Raw genomic sequence first — 21,850 nt, 5'->3', positions numbered from 1 at the left:
GTATATTCCAATGCCATCAGTTAGCAACCACGACATTTGCATAAATCCATCATTTACTTGGCCAGCTCAGTTAGCAGTGCACCCGCTGAGTACTTTTAAAGAGGTCTGAAGTTATATATCTTCTGATTTCAGAGACTTGGAGGAGCTACACTTTCTCTTGATATGATAAAAATAAAGTCCTGATTACAGCACTGCAAACCTTCATCCAGCAAAGGAACCAGAGAGCATTAGTGCACTGAATAAAGGACAGAAACACTGTATGAGGGTCAGGCTGCCAGACATGCAGCCCCCTCTGCTCTGGTGGTGAGAAGTATCAGCCTGACTGTATGTGCCTCTTCATACCCATTAAAGAAATGAAGCAGGCTACGAGCACTGACCTCCTGACCTGGCAACACAACACACTTCAGCTGCGATGAGAAGGATCATTTCAGAAGGAAGAGGACATTGGTTTGTTTAGAACACCAGTTACATTTACATTTTGTTGTATTTTAGAGGTATTATAGAGGTATCACTCGTTAACTGAAAATGATAAACAAATGTGCAAGGATAAAGCTGCTCTGTAAGTGTAACTAATAAAGTCTGGTCTCTGCATTCTGCATCCTCTGCACTCTCCAGCTTGTAGCTCCTCTCCGAATCCCCAGTGATGCTGCAGTCCAGTGAGCCCTGTGTCCCACAGAGCTCTGGCCCTGCACTTCTCAGCAGTAAAGGTGTCAGTCCCACATCTCCAAAGCCAAAGTGCTGCCACAGAACTTTCTGGGGGTCTGTCCCTTCTCCAGCATTGCAGGGTTGAAATTGCTTAACCTTTGCAGGTTTCTTCAAGTGCTGCTGAAGAGGACTGAGAGCAATCCTGTATCTTCTCTTGAAATTGTTCTGCAAACTTCTAACTTTTTTTGATGAGACTGAAGGAGTCTGCCAATGGGAGAGAGCAAGATGACATGTATCTAAACAGCAATTATCTCCTTTCAATGTAATAGATACCAAGCTATATCTACAAGTACATGTAATTACTTTATCCTGTTCTCCCTTAAAAGCATCAAGGCTTCCAAAAAAAAAACATTGCCCCTCCCTCATGTACATTTTTCTGCAGGTATAAGCTGCCTGTAGTCATTCTGCTCAGGCACCAGCCCAGAAACAATCTCAGGCAAGCAAAAACCAGATACCTGACAAATGTACAATTTGCTGTATTATCCTGAGCCTAGTTCCTGCTTTCTTACACATTCTGCTATTTTAGATGCACAAAATGGAGGGGTTTTTGTCCTTTTAGCTGTGAAGAAAATAAATATGTCTACCACAGAAACAGAACACCAAATCTATTTCCCTTAATTCTGTGTTTATTCAGTTTTCTAACCCAAATTTTAAATTTTGGGGCAGTAGAAGTAGAGCTTGAAGCAGATATCAGTGGTATCTACAGACTGGATAGAAGCTGATTTTATCTTCTGAAATCTAATAAATGGTTAGTAAGAGGTCTTTGTTGTAAAGGTCAGAACTTGAAATGGCACATCAATCTGCTCCCAGCTGTCAGAGGCGAGAGACGAGGAAAGTATGCACCTCTCTCTGTGCTTCAGCTATGGAGTGATTTCATAAAGGAAAGCTAAAATGTCACAGAAACACCACAAACACTAAATGGTCACCTACAAGTTGCAGTGGTTCTTTAGCAAAGGGCTAGCACAAGGCTGTCTGTCACCAGGGCCCCAGAGTTCTTTCTCCTGAATAGTTATCACTTGCCTCATAAAGGTGATTCAATGCTTTGGGAATTCCTTCACCCTCCATCAGAACAGCTTAATGAATCTCTGGTTAACTGTTGTCGATCATTAATGGTCAATATTCCTTTCCATGCTGTGCTGCAGAAAAGGCATATTAAATTAAAAGCATGCAGACACTAGGTACATTCTGTAATAGTCTGTATTTTCTTATCCACACATGGCACTCTATTTGCTAAGTAAATTAAAAATGCAAACATCAATAAATGTCTCTATAAAAGCAGACAGAAAAGCTTATCTGCATTAGAGAATTTTGCGTGAGGATAAACAAACAATTTGAGAACCCTGTGTGACAGCAGAGACAATATATATCACTGAAAATAGCCATTTGTAGACTGATTTAATGAGCTGGGCTCCAAAATTGTTAGTGAAGACAGAGCCTACATTAGGTTGCTGAGCCAAAGAACTGGAAAGAATTTCTCCTCCATTTTAACATTTAGATCTTGTGCCTTGCATCTAAACTTCCTTCCATATGACCATTCCTGCTATTAGGAGTTGAACAAATTGTAATTTGAAAAATTGAGGGTTTTTTAATTACTTGAAAACTTAAACACTTTTCAATTTATATTTTTCTCTAAAGAGCAAAGGAAAGTTTAAGTTGGAAAATTCTCCATTAATACAATGTTGGTGACTAGCAGCCAATTAAGGACACTCATACTCCACCAGTTCTGAAAAGCAGCTTTTCATCTCGCACAGCAGCAGTTTGCATTTAGTGGCTTGTTCTGTATTGCCAAACTTCCAAAGAACTGACCAGAGCAGCCAAGAGCTGTCCCACGTTCTGTGAGAGCAGCCTGTGGAAAGGAAATACATAAAAATCCTTCACTTCAAAGTACGTGACAGGAGGGCTCCAGGAGCAGTCTTGCATCACCCAGGCACGGGCAGCACAATTGCACCTTCCAAATACATCACCAGGTCATGGCTTGTGCAGCTCACTCTGCCCCTTCATGCTGCAAACCAAATGGGGACACAAGGTTAAGGAACAATAAACAAGTAATAACTTGAGGAGCAGCCAGGGAGGCAGAACAGAACACCCCCTTGCTTTTTTCACCCTTGAATCTGTCGGTGACATTTCAGTCCAGCTCGTACTCCACTCAACTTCCAACTCCACTCTCAACTTCACTAAAACTAATGCAGTAAGCTACCACGATTATAACCTCTACTGGTGTTTTAAAAAAAGTTAGAAATTGAAATAAAGCAGTAATTTTATTTTTAATAAAGCTTAAACCCAAAATATGTCAGCCTTAATTTTTGGAAGATGTCATTAGACATTAAATTCTATTGCTTCAGCTGTTTATGGCAGGAAGTTTTCCACTGAAGCACTGCAGTCCTTTCTCTGATACCTTATTTACATCTTTACCTCAGTCTTCACTCCTGCCAGCCAAGCAGCAACTAACTCAAAAGGATTTCACTGTGAACTATTATGCCTCAAAAAAACCACTGCATATGACTATTACTGCCTAAAAGAAGAAATAAAATATTGCCTCACAGAAGCTGTTTTGCACAGCATTGGCAATTTTAACATAATGAGCTGGACTTTGTTTTGTTAACAGTCTCCTTCTGTAAAATTCACATTTGCTTTACAACTTAGTCAGTCTGCAAACTGTAACAGACTACATCATGCTGCTCAACTGCTGTGCTCTGTAAGGCTCACTGCACACTCACCTATGACTGGGAGCAGTTTTGGGTCCTTGGCACAAAAGTAGATTATTTTGGTATAGCGATAGAAATGGCCAATTAATGCATTCTGAAAACCAACAGTGACAGTTTTGAGAGTTACCAACACAACTACAGTAGGATTTAAGACACTGATTCTAAACATTACACTTTTGTCTCACACACAAAGTGTGATATGTAAAACTCAAGAGCTTTCTTCCTTCTGAAGGCATGAGGTGGTGAAAGTGTGTGCGGTGGCGCATCTGCTGCAGCTGAAGCGCACAATAACTGATTGTCCAAGAAAAAAAAACATTCACAAAAGTTTTATTAAAAAAATTCCCCTTTCACCTCAAACAAGTGAAGCTTAAGTTCTGTACTACTAGGTTATGTTTAGAAAAATGGAAATAATACAGTAATTTTTGAAGGCTATACATTGTAAAATCCCATAAGTCAGCATAATTCTGGACTGTGCAAGCAAATATAGCAAGTATTTCAGATGTTATTTATTTGGTCCATCAGATGTACAGTATAGTAGTAGTATCTTGAGTTTACAAAACATCAAATATAAATAACCTGAAACTGTAACAATACACAAAAATTTGCTTCTTACATTGACATATCAGGCAGTACGAGCTGAAAAACTGGAGTAAATTAACAGTTTTACAGTAATGTACATAGTGCCAGCTGATGTTTCAGAACACTGTTAGAATGTGGCACTGATTTGCTTTGTTGGATTTTCTTCTTTGCTTGTTCAGGGTGTGAAAAATGTTTAGGACTAGGCAAAAAATGTTATTCTTCAAGCATCTGTGATTTTGTGAATGCTGGAGGTGGAGCAGTCACACTTGCAACATGGCCTCAGAAAGGGATAAGCAAATATGCAGGCAGGCCACTGCTGGGAAACTTCAAAGGTAATGACTGAAAAATAAAAAATGTAGTTGCCCAAAATGTGGGCCCTTTCACTAAACAAAAGCAGGGTTTTTTTTGTCCTGTTGGATGATACCTAAATGGTATTTACACAAAAATACCATGCTGTTTTCACAACTGTTTAGGTAAATACTTATCTGTAGGTATTCATAGACTATGTTTCCACTACATTTAATATATGGAATACGGAGAAAACTTTCTGAGTCTATTGATACAAGAGATTTATCATCAAGAGAAACAGACAAAAATTATTTAAGCCAGCGATTTGATATCCACTTTCAACCAAGGCCTTAGAGTTAGTCTAGTTCTGGACATTTTTCACATCCCACCACAATTTGCTGTTACAGTATGACCTTATGTAAATCACGTTGTCAAGGGGCCTTTGGCGGCTCCCCCAAATGCTCTTCATCTTGCTCTTAGCACACGCTCTTCGCCCCGATGCACTCGCAGCCTTTCTCTTCAAGTTTCCTCTTGTGGCTCCTGCTCTCCTCCTCCCCGAGGCTGCTGGCAGCCCCCTCATCCTCAGACTCCACGATCATGAGGTCGTCCTGCTCCTGCTCGGCGCGCGATCTCTTGGCCCCCACGCACTCACAGCCCTTCTCCAGCTTCCTCTTGCGGCTCCTGCTCTCCACATCCTCAGCGTTGCTGGAAGTACCTTCGTCCTCAGAGTCAACAATCACCACGTCTTCCTGCTCTGGAGCTGCAAAAGAGGTGTTTGGGACTCAAATGGATCCTGCAATGGATCCATTCTACTCTCAAACCAGTTTCCCTACATAAAAATTGGAGCATTCTTTATCCACGTTCTTTGCCATGCAACTGCAAGAGTGTCACCATTGAGTCAGAGATGACATGGATAAATGAGTGTATGCACACTCCATGCATTCTCAGAAGCTTAATAATAATTTTATTAGGAACTCATTCCTTTTTATATTCTAGCTCACTATAGGTGGACCTGATTGGTCCTTTAATCAAATCATCATTGGTTAATTAAGAAACCACCCTTTTGGTAAACATCCTTATGGGAAAACAGCTTGTTGAAAAACACCTGCGGATTGTTTACAATTCTTTCTCTCCAGCTCCCTCAGACCAATTAATGGGGAAGCTTATCTAGCTTTCTCTCTCTCTGACCAGACTGCCACAGCCACACAAGAGTATCTTAAATGTCCCTGAAATTACTATAAAATATGGTTTTCACACTGGTATTGCTTCTTCACTACAGGTGTGGAAAATACTGCAATAAGCCAAAAATATGCAAAATGCGTTAGTTAGCAGGACTTTTTTATGCATGTACAAAGCAGAAGAATTGCTGCTGTTTGCAGCAGTTGTTGGGAAAAGAAGTTTTGCACACACCAAGCTCTAGAGCAGCCTTTTCTTTCCCTACTGCACTCAGCAGAACTCCAGGAGAGGCCACATTCCAGGAGAGAGAAGTCTCAAAGAGAGGGAGAAGGGGAAGGGTGAGGAGACTTACAGAGCTAAAGGATAACAATGGATAGATAGTATGACAAAGCAGAGAACCAAATGTGAACTTTCAAGACATCTAGTGGATTTTGTTTGGTTTTAAACTCAAATTCACTGTAAAAACTTATTATGTGAAATTATGCAATTTTTAATACAATTCAGAGGAAATTTTAGCAATACTCTTAAAATTTAGTTTTCCCTCAAACAGGAGGGAAGGGACTACATACTTTGTGTCTCAAATCTGTGCACATATCTTACAGGCAAAGGAACACCAGGTAAATAACAGTTTTAAAGTGTATGTACTATAAACTTCTGTGCTTTTTGTGCTCTTTGTAAAAATTGTAAATATGCATTTTTCTATTTAGTATTAGTTACATACAGAGGCAACTTAAATGCCTTTTACTGTGTATTGGCCAAGTTATATCACCCAGCTGAAGACCACTTTAACAGGACTGCATGAGAGAAAGACTGTCCTGTTTAATATTGATTACTGCTGATTACCTGTTGATGTTGATGGTTGTGCTCCATCATCACTACCATTGCTAATGTTCCTGGATGTTGGTTCTGATGGTTTAGGGCCAATTCTTTCAGGGGTATCACCAACAACTTCAAATTCTACATCTTTTTCTAGGTCTTCACTGCAGAAAAATACACATGCTCTTTTAAACAGCCAGAAAATAAAATCCTGTCTTTTACACAAAAATCCCCATTCAAGTATTAGAGCACCCTGCAACTGTGACAAAATGAGAAAACATACTGAAAAAGAGGAAAGTCCTGTTCAGTCTTCTTTTATAATTTATGCCTTGTCTATTCCTAAACTCTATTCCAGCCAGTGCTATGAACTCCAAATGCTTAGGAACCAGAAAAACCATTGCCTGAGCTTACCTTTCTTCCTTAGAGCACAGCCCTGCTTGCACTGAACATGCAGTGTGAGTTTCTATGTATGTCTATTACTTACCCAGGGTTAAATACACACCCCAGCAAGTTCAGAGGGACTTCTGAACACAGGTAGTCAAGTAGAGGATCTATTATCCTAGCAGGCTTGGTTTTTTTTGCCTTTCTAAATTTTAGGGGTTTTTTAAAATGCCAATTTCTTGCTTGTTCATTGCCCCAAACATTAATTTGTTTTTGCAATGTATTCTTACATTGTGTAACAACAAATTACTGAAATAAACCTCTTTCACTTATTGTTGTAAAAAACAAAACCCCATCAAAACAAGATTACAACAAAAAAGACACAAAACAAAAGAAAAACCCTTAATTTAATAAAAAAATAACCATTCCTCTTTTGCCTCTGTATTTCCCCTCAGCAGCTTAATCTTTGAACTTCATTCAGGTATTTAAATTGTGAGTGAAAAATTCCCTGTGGAACCACTCTATGTATATACACAAAACATCTTCATTTGAGAATACTTACCTATGAAGCACATTGATTAACAGAGTATAGTCCTGGAGGAAATCATCTGCTTGTAGTTGAGTGCCGTTTCGAATTCCAAAGTCTGATAATTTCCTGTGGTTATTTGCTACAAAAACAGTAAAAACCTGCAGTGTATAAAGCTATTTATAGAAAGATCTTTACATCTGAATAGATATGGAGTACTCCAGAACTTTTATGTAGGAACATAAGATTAATACATATTAGCTATATATAAATTAAAAGCTGGTATTTAAGCCTATTAGGAGTTAAAGCGACTTATGATGTTTGATTTATTTACTCCTCAGGCCATCACGTTCAAGCACTTCACAATTACTGTGTTTGGGAACATTTTGGAGATGCTTTCTGGCATCATGAACAGAGCACTGTCTACAAGCCAGCATATGCAGGGGGCTTGCAGGCAGCATCTATTCCTGAAAGGAATCCTGACAGCAGCTGAGCAGTGCTTTGTGCAGGAAAGCTGAGCTGCACATGCAGCTTGCACACAATACCCCTGGCTATCCTCACGCCACTCAAAACACTTGCACACCCAGTCCTCTTCAAATACTAGTCCACAGGGTGAGCACTGCCACATCTGCTATACACCTACTCTGTAGAGTCTCTTCCAAGGGTTTGTGTACTCTTATCCCAAACCCTCAGGAGCACACATACCTTCTGTTTCACCTTCTTCTGAAGAGATCAGGATAGTTCCCTTTCCATCCTCTATTTGTACATCTGGTGCTACCATAGCAAATTTTTCTTTCAGTATCTGAAAATACAAATATATTAAAATATATTAAAATATATTCAATCTCTGACTTAAAAAGATTTATTAAAAAAAGAACCCTGAATTATGTTGATTTTATTATTCTGGCTCATTTTCAGGCATCTACTGAAAGCCTATACTTTTTTGTTCACTTCCATAAACAAAATTATTATATTTTTGAGGTCTAATACTTACAGATTCATATAAGCTAGAAACATTTTTAGAATACTTCATAAAATGACAGAATTACAAATCAATTTTGACCACAACTGTAATGTAGCTACTGAACTTTCAACTGAAATACAAATTTTGGTTTTTTGCTCTTAGATATGAAGAGGCTTTAAAACCACCAAAATTTATAAAATGCAAACATTCTTTCACAAGACATACAACACACATGAGCAAGAAGCATATTGGCTAATCAGCTCCTCTTGTAGCTGAGAGAAATGTAGAGTAAATATAAACAGGAGATGCAAGGTCAAAATATACTGTATATATTGTATAATATACTACAGCAAATACCTAATTTTAATAATTTGCAATATTAGATTCAAAATGAAAGCTGTACATGTAGCTTGAGATTTACCTTATCCTGGAGTGTCAACACAGTAACTTTGTGTGTGTTAAGTTTCACAGTCACTTCAGGCTTACTTGCACATACATAACAATTGGGATTTGGTGGATCCAAAGCACAAGGAACCAATAGCTTCTTCCTGGGATTTGGCTGCTTGTTCAGAAAAATCTTGAAGACAGACAAGAGGAAATCAGGTTATTCTGTAGTTACCAGCATGTCTAAATCCTGTTTTCCTGCAGATTTCTTGTCCTGGTCTGACAGGCTGTCCTGTTTCCTAATCCTCTCTGCTGAGCAGGAGTCTCACACGACCAGTGCAGCCCGTGCTGACTGAGCAGCTCCTGCCAATAGCTCTAACACCAAACAACCACACTGCAAGGGATGGCAGCTTGGCTCTCTCTCACATCCAGCAGCAAATTTTTATTAACTCACAGGAATTTATTGATCCTTAAGACCTGCACTTCTCTTTTCATTGTGACTGAAAGTTCCCAGCATGTTCAGAATCTACTGAAGTAAAAACTGAGGGACAGTAAAACTACACAACAGTGAAAAAATGTTAAATATAACTTTTGAACACATAATAAATAGCAAGACAGCAAAAGTATTTTATATCCACTTACCGTTCTACACTGATCTATTTTCCCCGATAATATCTTCAAACCCTCCAGCACTATCAGCCCAGCAATCACTGCATTGGTAGTAGCTATAGCTGGGATAATATTTCCTGCCATTGCTGCAAAACAAACCAGTATGCAGATTTTTAACAGCAGATGAAAACAAGAAGATTGAAATTTAAATAAAACAGTGCTACATTTTATCCTTACACTTGATATCAAATCTGCTCTTCATATTCATTCCAAAAACATGCATCCTGAGGTTTGCAGCAGCAGTAACGAAATCCATGGCAGAAGGGTCATCCTAAAAATAAGTTAATACAAAAAGCATTTAAAAATCAGATTACTCATTGGAAAGAGTTTGCAATACATGGTTCCTAAAACCTTAAAAAACAGAATTAAAAAAAAAAAAAAAAAATCTGTACCAAATTCCATTTCAAAGTCAATATGCTTCCTCTTTCAGATGATGTACTCAGAGCAGTAGCACTTTAAATACTAACTACAGTTTCTAAACATGTGTTTTAGTAGCAAATTAGTCTATCTATACTAATAAAATGCCTTGTAAGTTATAAAGATGTTTAAATCCTAAGTCTTACAATGTTTCAAACATTTTCAACATTGAAATTTAAATCTCAATCAGTTTCAAACACTGGTTGTTTCAGAGAGAAGTATTTGCACTATTGGTCGTAGTAATATCTCATTATTTAACCTCCATCCCCCCATTTACAGAATACTTTTTCTTATACCAAATGACAACTGACTGGAAGTGATACTGTGTGTGGGGATAAAATAAAAAATTCCTGTTTTCTTCAACAGAACTTGTACTGCACACCCATCACCAGCTGATTGCTCATAACCTCAGTAAAACCCCAGCTACTGACACCTGGCTAAGAGCATGTTTTGGAGACAGAAAAAAAGGGAAAAATGAAGTTGCATTATTTAAATATTTTCAAAAGTCAAAACACGACAAATACTTGTGAGTTTGTGCTTTTATCAGCTGGAGAATTCGGTGAATTAAGTTATTCATATCACAGCAGGTAATCCTTACCCTCAGTGAGTTACACAATAGTGGTTTAAAGAATATATTTGTTTACATATGGAAACTGTTTCCATAAGGTGACAGATAGTTTTGTTCTAAGAAGTATCATTTTGGAAGGAATGTGAATGAGCCCAACTAATAATTGTATTACATGTGTAGAGTTTATAAATGGCAAACTAACCTTATCCCATATAAGTGCTTCTCCATCAGCCTTCTCAGCCAGGTGAAGACTCAGGGTTTTAACACTCTTTGAAAACAGGTCTGCATAGCTCCTGACATTGAGAACCTGCTGATCTTTCAGCACTGCAGAGCTCTCATTCTGCTGGTCAGGAATGTTTTGCTCTTTGGGGAAAAAGAAAAAAAAAATAAGATCAGGAATATTTGTAAGGTCCACAGAAGTTCTCTCGAATAACTTTCCAATTTCAGCAGAATTCAGTATTTTCTAAATTGAAGAACGATATCCTTAACCAACTACAGTAGCCCAAACATTTTATAACAAATCTGCTTTTAAAACTGCAACTATAGCTATGATATTATAAACATGCACAAATTAGAGTGAACATAAATTTTCAATCAAAAAACTTTCAGAGATAGATCTTTTAAGTGCTTACAGTAAGGTGTCCTAGAATAAACTGACATAATTTTGTTAAACGTGTATTTTCTACAGCCAATACTGAGCATCTAAAACAACAACTGCAAAACAGTCTTAGAGAAAGTGTTGTCTATATAGAGAAAAATTTGAAATCTTCAGGAAGGATAAAGAATTAATATGTTGATTATCAGATCTCAACTGTGGCAATAAAAAAATGCACAGAGATGCATTAATAAACAGCATGTATTATTTACAAATGTACAGTAGGAGGAGGGACAATTACCTTGCTTTTGTACCTCAGCCCAGTCCAGTGGCACTGGGGGCTTTCTTTTCCTCCACAGCTTATCCATTGTCAGCAGATATCTAATGTCATCTTTGAAAAGCTAGGAAATATGGAAAAAAACCCCACTAAATTAAAGGGGGGGAAATAAAAGACACTGAAAAAATCAGCATTACATTGATGAGGTTTTGATTTTCTCATTGACAATGTTTTCAACTACATAAAAACAGATTCTACAATCTTATTCCCTACTCTCTAACATTCATTGCATAGAGCAGATATAGCTCTGATTAATCTGGGGAGGAGTAAAGTGAAAAATCAAGATACAGTAGCTCTAACAGTGGTTTACCTGTCTACTGAAGCCACCCCTACAGTTCTTTGTATGACCTCTGAGACAGGTGAATGAACATGCCAATGAATTTCCAAAGAAAAGTTATTACCACCTATAAACATTACATTCAAGCTCATTTCCTCTATTTATCCACTTTCAGTAACTATTTAGAACAAAAACTCCTAAATCTGTTTTTTCTTATGCCAGAGCCTGATAATGCACAGATGACTGACAGCTTTTAGATCCTCAGATTGGTTCTGATTATGCCCAGTGCAATTCCAGGGGTCGAACAGCCCCTTTCCCATTAAAAGTAATTGCAACGGAATTTTGTCTGCACAGAGTGGCCAGGCTGCTGCAGCCATCTCTACAGATGCAGAGGGAATCCTTAAAACAAGCAAATGTTGCAAGAGACCAACACAACAGCAAAACTGGTGGATGTCACAACACAAAATTGATGGCTAGCATTACATGTCAAAGCTCAGGTTTGATTTAACTTTGCAGCACCTCATACATTTCAAATAATAACATTTATTCGGGGTAAAGAAGATACCTTAGTAAAAAGTTTAACTGGATCATAGCCAGTGGATTTAGCCCACTCCTTAGTTGAAACACGTTTAATCTCACCATCTTCATTGGATGCTAGTGCTCTGGCTTCTGCTTCTGCTGGCTCCCCTATTAACAAAGTGGTAACCAATATTTAAAATTTTTAAAAAAGAAAAAAAAAAAAAAAAAAAGAATCCCATCCAAATATTACCCCCAGAGTCAATTACCAAAATTATGCATGGAGCATAACATGGCTTTACTGCACTCAACAAAAGCTGAATTAGGCACAGTGTGCTTGTTCCTCTTTGCTTCTGAAAATGCAACTCACAGATTTAACTTGGTATCACCCAACTCCTTTACTAGCAGAAAAAATGAACAATTGTTTCCCACTGATTTTCTCCACATAATGTTGCTACTTCAGAAATGTCTTACCACTCCCTTTTAGCAGTCTCTTTTCGGGCTAAAGAGTCTTAGTTTGGTTGGGATTTCAAAACAATCAATAACAACAAAAAAAATCGGTTTCCTAGCTCTGGTTCTTTTTAAACAAAAAAAATTCTCTATAAAGATGCTAATAATTTTCTTCTTTCTCAGTCACATCCAAAAATTGCTATCAAGATTTCTAATAATCAGGTTGGTGTTTTTACAGAACAATCTATTTCTCAACTAACTGAGTAAAATCAACTCAGAGAGCATCACTTTATGCGTAAATTTGGAATGTTTCCGCCCTTTCACCAATGCATCATTTGCATTATTTCATATTTACCTGCCTCATCTATCATTGCCCAGTCATTCTGTTCTGTGAAGCTTTCTACTACTTTTTGCAGTTATTCCTCATCTTTTTTACTGAGTAACTTTGCCTAATCATCTGTGCTGAACAGGAGATGTGTACTGTTCTGAGACTCCTCTAATCACCATTTATCTTTATCATTCAAGTAGTTTATCCACTTCAGGATCTTCAGCCTTTTTTGTCCCCTTGGCTGCTTATGCCCCTCAGGTACCACTTAACAGTTTTTGGATCTGTCCCCTGGACATTCAAAACAGCCTAAACCAGACACACTCTGCACAGGCTTGCTGATTCCTTCCACAGACCCGTGCTGGGCATGACTTCCCTTATAAATGCTGCATTAACTCTTCCCTGGATGTCCTGGTTTGGGCTGGGAGAGAATTCCTTTTCTTTCTAATAGGTGGCCTGGTGCTGTGTTTTGGATTCTGTATGAGAACAATGTTGGTAACACACTGATGTTTCAGCTGCTGCCAATACTCCAAGTTAAGGACTTTTCAGTTTCCCGTGCTCTGCCAGTGAGCAGGAGCACAAGGAGCTGGGAGGGAGCAGAGCCAGGACAGCTGACCTGAACTGGTCACAGGGATATTCCAGACCTCAGAACATCCTACTCAGCACATAAACTGGGGGAGTTGGCTGGGAGGGGCTGATCTCTGCCTGGGGACTGGCTGAGCATCCACTGGCCATTGGGCAGTCAGCAACTGTGTCACTTGTTTGTCTGGAGTTTTATTCCCCCTCTCTTTATTCCAGTTATGATCAATAGTATTACATATGTGTTTCCATTATTAGCTGTTTTTATCCCAGGCTGTGAGGCTCCCTTTTTGTGTGGTTCTCCCTGCTCTGGGCGGGGCAGTGAGCGAGGGCTGTGCAGTACTGAGCTGCCAGATGGGTGCCAGACATTGCCACCCCCATGTAACCACAGCACCCTGACCGTGGGCAGTCTGTCACTGCAGACACCAGCTCAGCACTCCTGTAACTGCCCTGCTGTAGTTACTTAAGTAAGTAGCATTGCATTTGCTACCTTTCAACTACCAGCAGCCATTGTTTGAAGTGACTTTATTGCCACTCTTTAAGACTCACCCATTTCATTCTGCACTTCCTGTAGGAACAACCTGTCCAGTGATCACTATCTGATGTTGAAAGAATCTGAAGAGTCGAAGGATCCTCTAAGCTCCCCCTCCCAAGTCCAATCATCTCTCAAAGGATCCAAAAGAAGCAACCAACAACGATGCTCACTCACCTCATAGTAACTACCATTACTGTCCTTACAAAAAATACTGAATAACTATAAAAATAAAACTCAAAATGGACATATTGCCTATGTAGATTAATGCTGAAGTGTTGCAGGCTAAAAGAGCTCACACACAATTTCTGAAGTTCCTTGCAAACCCTCAGCTAGGAGTGGAATGCAGTGACTACAAATATCACTCAGTACTCTGTTCAAAATAAAAGCCTCCCAGAGGCCAGAAGCAGAATCTTCTTTAAAGAAAATTGAACGGAACTCTCTAACCTTACGAAATGTACAGAAAGGAGTTGTAATCTCCAAAACAGAACATTTCAGTAATAGGGGTAAGCCACCGGCTTATATCACACTCACAGGCAGCTTCAGGATCAGCTCTGTCAGGTGAGACTTCTTGATCAGCATCTTCTTCTCCAAACAACTGGCTATATAACAATTAAGAACAACATGATTAGAATTTCAGCATATGTGGTTAAAGACACATATATTTTCTAATGGTTATATATTCATTTTATGATTCTTGCTTTCAGAGAGACTGCCACTTCATACATTGCTTTTTAAAACGCTGGGATTCATCACACGTGGACTTAACGTGGACAACATAAAATGCCCAATACAAAAATGAATTCAGCAACACAGTTTTCTGTATAACTCACTCAGTAGCTCACCCAATATTCAGCCTAATATTTACACTGCAGTACTAAATGCCTTTTTAGAACCTCTGGGATTAGCCATGATTCCAACAAACTTGTTAAAACATGTATTAAACTGAAATATGTGTTTATTTCATACAATGATGAAGAATAAAGCAACCTCAACCTACACTGCTGTGCCAAACTACTCTGCCGGATTTTTTGTGCTATTAGAGCAGGGCCTAAATACTAATGAACCTTCCATTTTTATAACCACCCCAGAACCCAGGTCAAGGAACTGGAGGTTTTCACCATAATCCATCTAAATCAATTTAAAATTAATTTAAAATCCATAATAATAATTTTTTTAAGTGTGTCAATTTTATTTCTTTCTCTGCATGTTTAGAAACCAAAAGAATGAACCATAGTACCCGTTTCTTTAAAGAAATCACTTACTTGAACAAATACTTGGCCCACACAATGCAATGGATAGGCTCCGAGGGCGTATTTCGGATTGTGCAGCCTGGGAAAGTTTTCTGAGTTGGTTTAGGCTGACATTCATAACATTCTGTCACTCCCTGGTGAAAAATGAAGCATTTACTTGTCACTCTGAGAAGGCTACTGATCGTTTGGGCTATTAACAGATGAACTGTAACTCTATCTCCAAACACCCACTCCCTGTTGTTTAAAATAGCCAATGACAAGAGTAACACACCACCTAACCTTTTTGATAACAGTTACTTGTCCAAGGTAGCCTGCAGTTCCACTCTCTATAAGAGGAATATCAGCAGCCAGACACATCCTGTTCACATGGTTACGGGCAGCTGCAAATCAAGAGGGTTTTAAAGAAAAAATTTGAATAGTTAAGAAACAAGAAATTTTCCTTCTCCAAATTCTAACTAGCATCCTATGCACTTAAGCCCAGTTTCCCATTCTCACAAGATACATGGACATTAATAAACACAGCAAACTCAGCTGACTAAAGCAACATCGTACCCACAGTACCCAGCAGTTCCCATGAAGCAGCAATTAGCAGTGCACATTTCCTTTCAGAACACCTGCAGAAGCACTAACCCCCCTGCAAGTTTCTAGCAAAGCACACGAGGCTTAGTCCAACTGCAAGATGGATTAGGAGGATACTTGTTATTCAAACAACACTGCAGCAAGGAACAAGCAGTATCTGCAATATAAAAACAGAGTGGAAACTTCACCTCTGTTATCCAGAGCATTCATAACCAACGTAAACTGGCGGAAGAACTCTACGTTATAGTCAGGGCTATGGAAAACAAAAACAACATTTCAAATGGCACATCCAAGCTGTTGGTTATTACTGCACAACAGAAACTCTACACATGCAACCAATGTTCGGGTGATAAATGACACATCTTATCAATTTAGCTACCCTTTAACTGCCCCATTTGTCTTCTGCCCACTTTAAAGCTGGGTGAAAGCATGAATTTTATGCTGCTGGAAGGAAGCTACTGCAATTAGTACTAATTTGACCAATGAAACGGGCAGACAAGGGAAAGTGATTAAACTGCTCTGACCTAATGAGTAAATTGGCTGAGCTGTGGTAACTGACCTTAAAAACCATCAGCTGTAGCTAAAACATGCACACTGTAATTACCACAGCTCATCAGACTGTGCATAATTCATTGTGCTGTGATAGCTCCATTGGTTTGACTGTGTGGCCATACCCTGAGGAGCCAACACATGGGACTTAAATCCTGACACTTCACTTATCTTTATGTTGCATTTTTCTGACTTAGAAGAAGGTGGAGAAGAAGAGAGGGAAAAGAGGAAACAGGATTAACAGTTTCAGGAAGAGGATGCAGAGAGTCAGTGTTTCACTGGCTACTAGCAACATCAGAGTTCAAAGCTCTATGGTACAGAATATTCATTTTTTTAGAAACTGGGGCAAATATAAATTAAAACACGGGGAACTGCTAATGGAACCCTACATAATCTTGTATTCTACTCATTGGTTGAGGATCATAAAGACTAAATTTCAACAGCTTGGGGCGTATAGAAATGACACTTATCTACACACACACACAAAAGACTTAATTTTTTAAATCATAGACTCAAGAGTCACGTGTCTCTTAATTTAATTATTGCTCAAGACATCAGGACGTCCTTACAGAGTAGAAAGTCATATGGCAAATGTTGCCAATAAAATGAAAAACAGACACAAACAAATGACTACAGCTTACTACCAGAGCTTAAAACCCATGCAAAAGCCACACTCCCACTCAAGTGTGTGGTAGCTCATATTTACAGCTACTTCTCCTTACTGAGGAAGCTTTGTAAAATACCTTAAAGCACACCATTATAGCATTTAAATAACACAGTACTTGCAAATCAAACATGGAATTAGAGCTTAAAACCAAACATACTTCATGATGCTATCATGGTAAGCTATAATATTAGCTTCTGGACAAAACTGTAACACGCTTTCCTTGGCAACCTAGAAACAAAACAAAAAAAAAAGAAAACAAAAAAAACACTTATTATTTCTTCCTTCCTTCTAAAAGACAGACTTGATACCAGCTGTGTATCGAATAAGTTGACTACCTTAAGAGATTTAAATACTTTAATAATGAAATGCTGTGGATAGCCATGATCAGCCAACCAACACTTACCTCCTCCCAGCAGCAAATAAAATGTGACATGTTTCTAGCAATATCCGTAAAATAATACTGAGCAATGAGGCTTGAGCTCTGACTTTTTCCTCACCTGTGATTTTGGTCTTCCAACATGTTTCTTCTGAAACAGAAACTGTCTGTTGAGATTGCTGACATCAATAGTATCCAAATCAATCTATAAACACACAAGAGAGGCATTTCATTTTCACAGGAAAAAAAAAGGAACAAAAACCATTAACACATTTTGAAGAAAAGACAGCTGGCCAAAATGCAGAAACTTTACAGACCCCTTCTCAGATCTTTCAGGTCTCACATCAGACCTACAGCAACTGAAGAGGCACAAGTGGTCACCTAATTTTCTTCAGGAATCCACACGTTATCAATGATTGCTGACAGGGGACCATGATAAAAGTGCAGGGCTACATGAGAACAAACTTTCTGCAGAGAGCCCCTGCTGAAAATGCACCCCCACAGCAGTGAGCAGAGTCAATAGAAATGCTCTTGCTTGCACAGGATGAAGATTTTAGCAGCAGTTCCTGAGAAGCTCAGCACAAGCTCAGGTGGGAAAATGCAGAAATCCATCGAGGCAGGTCCAGCCAGCCTCTCCCTGCACCGCCCACCTTGAGCCCTGGCTCCTGCTTCCCCCAGGCCCAGGAAAGGCTGCCCCAAACCAACTGGTCCTTCCACGTTACAGAGCACAGCTTTAAGCACCTGAATCAGTAAATCAAGAGCTGCACAGCCATCTTACACACACACTGCAGGGCAAAAGCTTTTACTGCCTTTTACTGCCCAGGACTAACTGCCTAAGTGCACATTAACAAATTATGAAGTCTGCTGATAAAAATAGAAATCCAATCACACAATCAAAATGTTTAAAAACATACAGCACAGAGCACAATGGATGCCATGACTGCAATTCCCCTAACAGCTGTTTCTATTTATTATTATATACACAGGAACAGCCTAAATTCCAGTATCTTTAGCCCCCACAAGGATTAAGAAGATTTAACTAGAATTTTGATATTTATTCCTAACTTTGTTATCACTACTTTTTGTGCAATTTCTTTCTTTGATCAACAACTCTTCTCAGAAGTCTTCTCCTGTCTTTAACATTTTAAGGAGGAGAGTGAGAATTTTTCTGAGCTATTTCAGAGATATATGAGATATTTCTCCCAAATTCCCACAGGTAATTCTGACATACTCAGCACAGTAACACCTTCAGCTACCCAGAGAGCACTCTCAGACTGCCTGTGCAGTGTGAAGTTTAAATGTGATGTACTCAGGGTGTTGTCACATGCTTCTGACTTTATTAATCAAACCTGAATTATGAAAAAATCATGGTACACACTCAGTGAACATCCTCTGCGTGAGAGATCCAAACCCCAGGATTTAATCTGCCTCTTTTCTGAAGGGAATATTTTCAATTGAAGGACTAAGTTTTAACATACTAAAAACTGCAATAGCTACAGAGTTTTATTTAAACAGTTAATAAAAATACTTTTGGATATGGAGCAAACAAAAGATACAACATTTTGAAAATATATTATAGAGTTGTTAAATATTCCTACCACTGTATCACAGTAACTACACATGGCCTTGTCTCTTGTAATAAGAATAGTATTTGCATAATTCACATTTCTACCTCTGTTGCTTCCTCAAAAGATACACGGAAAGCTTGCTCAGTTCAAAGCCAGAAAGCCCAAGAACTTCAAGGGAAAACAATAAAGTGCAAAACTCTGTTAAAAACTTCACTACCTAGAAAGCTTTGAATATTTCAATTTGAGAGGAAGACAAGCAACATCAGCTCCTGCTGAGAACAAGAACTACAGCATTAAAGGGAGCAAAGAGAGTTCTCCAGAGAGAAAACCTGAGACCACTAGACCTCAACAGAAGCTTCAGTCTACCTAAGAATGATGGGAATTTAACAGCTCACTTATAAGACAACTACACTGTTCCCATTTTGGTAACCTGGAAGAAAAGGCATCATAACAACATTTACTCATGCTCTTAATTCAGACTTGGATCCTGAAAAAACATAATTCTGTTCTTCATTCATCGGGCAAGGGTATGCCTTTCAACACTATACTTAAGTCATATTAGTTAGCTGTCTAGTACTCAGAACTACTGATTTTATTTTAGTATTATTTTTTAAAAATCACAACTTATTTATAAAAAGTATTGTCAGATGTTCAAGTTTGTTAATATTTAATAACCCAGGAAAACTCAACAATATCACAAATGTTGACAAAATCAATTTACTCTATTAACAGCAAATTCCCTCTTTGTGTAACAAGTCTTCTTTTGCTCTCACCTTGTCTTGTACCCACCTGTTCCCTATATTATCAAAACATTATGTCTTGCATAAAATACTGTCATATGAAGACAGACCCAATATGTATTTAAATCAATGGAGTTCCCCCAAGTCAGCCTGGAAAGGCAATACCAACCCTAAACTATAACAAGGGAAACAACAAGCACACCCCGATGAGATTTATGTCTAATGACCAACTGGAAAATCAGGAGCTTAAACTCTGCTATAATGGACTGCAGGAGTACATAACTGACACAGCAGAGCAGTGAGGGAAAAGAGAGGAACAGTGCAGAAAATGCACTGCAGTTATTTATTTCTCTGCAGTTATTTATTTCCCTGGTGCAATGTTCAACTGGATAGCTCTCAAACCAAAAGGAAAAATTGGAATTAAACACATTCTACAAGTTTAAAAAGCATTCCAATAGGAAAGCCCAAGCTGTAAGAATAACGAACTGTTTTCTTCTAGAAGCTGGTATGGTTTTAGATACGAGCTGCTCTGCTCAACAAGTCTTGGCGGCAAACCCCAACTCCTCAGAACCTGTCACTCAAAACTCTCCGATGTGACTCCTGGGCACGCCAGTAAAAAGGTACTGAAGGAAACAGACCTATGCTCTAGCTGGATTTAAAACCATATGCTCTTTTTAGACAATAAGAAGCCAACAAAGGTCTGGACACCAGGCAATCATAGTTCCACCAACAGTATTTTTCTGCATCTCTTTTTCGTTACTACCCTCTAACATCTGCCCTTCCCGTAGCATCCACAGATTAATATCTGGAAGCAAAAGTGAAAGCAGGAGCCCGCGGGAAGCGCCAGCACTGAGAGGTTTCCAGCCCGGGATCGGAAAGCCCAGTTCAACTCTCCGGGGGCTTCTCGCTGTGATTCACCACCGGCCACCACCCCCGGCACCGCCAAAGGCGGCACTGGGCAAAACCGAAGACTTTCAAGCCATGGCCGGGCAGCGAGCACGGCGCAGCGCGGCAATGCGGGGCTCCAGCCGCGGGCTGGCGGAGATGGACGGCGCTGCCAGGCGGGCCGGACCCGGCGGGAAGGAGGAGCTCCGCGCCCGGCGGGAGCGGGGCTGAGCGGGCGGCGATGGCGCGCAGGCCGCGGCCCCTTTGTGGCGCCCCGGCCCCGCGGCGGCTTTGGCGGCCGGGGCGCTGTGAAACCGCGCACCCACCGCGGCGGCGGAGCGGCCCCGCCGGCACCGCGGCCCCGCCGCGCGGCGCCCGCGCTCGGCCTCCCCCCGCCCGCCCCGGAGCGCCCCGGCCCCCTTCCCGCCATGGACCCGCACCACGTAAATGCTGCTGAAGCCGGTGAGCACCAGGTTCTTGAGCAGCTCGCAGCCGATGCCGCCGGCCCCCACCACCAGGACCCGCGCCTGGGACACGGCCTGGGCCAGCTCGGGGCGCAGCGGCCCCGACAGCGCCGCCGCCATGACGGACACGGCGGCGGCTCCGCGCGCCTCCTCACGGGCCCGCCGCGGCAGCGCGCCGCCCGCGCGCGCAGCGCCCCCTGCCGCCCCGGAGGGCCGCGCGCTGCCCGGGCCCGCCGCGGCGGGGCGGGGCCGGAGAGCCGCGGGTTCGAGCCCCGCTGCCGCCGGAGAGCGCCCGCGCTCCTGGTGCCGCAGGAGATTCATAGTGGTTGGGCTGATTTTTAACACATTTATAGTTCAAATATACATATTTATTGATATGTTTAAGATTTTAAAAGTATATTATTATAAAGAGAGCTCAAGTAGGATTTGGACAATGCTCCCAAGCACACGTTGGTATTTGTGGGGTGTCCTGAGCAGGGCCAAGACTTGAAGATCCTGATGGGTCCCCTCCAACTCCGTATATATATTTAATAAATATATTAAAATATATTTCAATATATTTATTATATATTTTTATTTTTTATATTTATTTTTATGAATTCACCTAAGTGAACTAACTTGCCTCCAGAAGTTGACATGGTGAGCTACAATTCCTTAAAAACACAGTTTTGCCAGCATTCCATCACTCATGTGTCATTTCCTCTCCTGCCCATCTCCCTTATTTTAAATCCATACTTTTAGTGCATTAATTTATGTTGCAGCATTAAACCTGTACAGAATGCTCTAAGGCAACTCAAATTACTTTTCCTCAATCAGTGAAGATACTGCAGTTCAGCCTAAGCCAACAGGGAAGGCACAGAATGCAAATTGGTTTAACTAAAGCTGCACAATCCCCCTGCACCAAGGCAGGTGGCTGAGCCCACCCCAGTTCTGTACCTGTGAGAACACAAGGGTTAACTCACCCCTGCATTCTCCCCCAC

At 40.2% G+C, this 21,850-nt stretch overlaps 1 protein-coding gene across 1 annotated transcript; it reads right to left on the bottom strand.

Moving 5' to 3' along the window:
• Positions 1–3,721: 3,721 nt before the first annotated feature.
• On the bottom strand, positions 3,722–21,022 carry UBA2 (ubiquitin like modifier activating enzyme 2). The gene is made up of 17 exons (XM_021536707.3): positions 20,847–21,022; positions 17,335–17,418; positions 16,995–17,065; positions 15,810–15,874; positions 15,322–15,422; positions 15,055–15,176; positions 14,324–14,391; positions 11,953–12,074; positions 11,075–11,174; positions 10,381–10,541; positions 9,371–9,464; positions 9,167–9,279; positions 8,562–8,717; positions 7,882–7,978; positions 7,213–7,318; positions 6,297–6,433; positions 3,722–5,037 (listed from the first exon to the last, which is right to left on the bottom strand). The coding sequence occupies exons 1-17, from the start codon at positions 20,988–20,990 to the stop codon at positions 4,754–4,756; spliced, it is 2,025 nt and encodes a 674-aa protein (XP_021392382.1). The 5' UTR covers positions 20,991–21,022; the 3' UTR covers positions 3,722–4,753.
• Between the last annotated feature and the right edge of the window lie 828 nt (positions 21,023–21,850).

Source organism: Lonchura striata, chromosome 13 (assembly GCF_046129695.1).
Source record: "Lonchura striata isolate bLonStr1 chromosome 13, bLonStr1.mat, whole genome shotgun sequence".
Lineage (NCBI taxonomy): Eukaryota > Metazoa > Chordata > Aves > Passeriformes > Estrildidae > Lonchura > Lonchura striata.
The sequence above is the reverse complement of the archived record's forward strand: the minus strand, read 5'-3'. Positions and strand labels throughout refer to the sequence as shown.

Bases quoted from the DNA above. Each gene is read 5' to 3' on its own strand.
- UBA2 (XM_021536707.3), bottom strand. From the start codon at position 20,990: ATGGCGGCGGCGCTGTCGGGGCCGCTGCGCCCCGAGCTGGCCCAGGCC. The intron at 15,875-16,994 runs GTATGTTTGGTT...TGTTTTCCATAG, and splicing joins TACCATGATAGCATCATGAA to CCCTGACTATAACGTAGAGT. The intron at 15,177-15,321 runs GTTAGGTGGTGT...ATTTTTCACCAG, and splicing joins AAGTAACTGTTATCAAAAAG to GGAGTGACAGAATGTTATGA.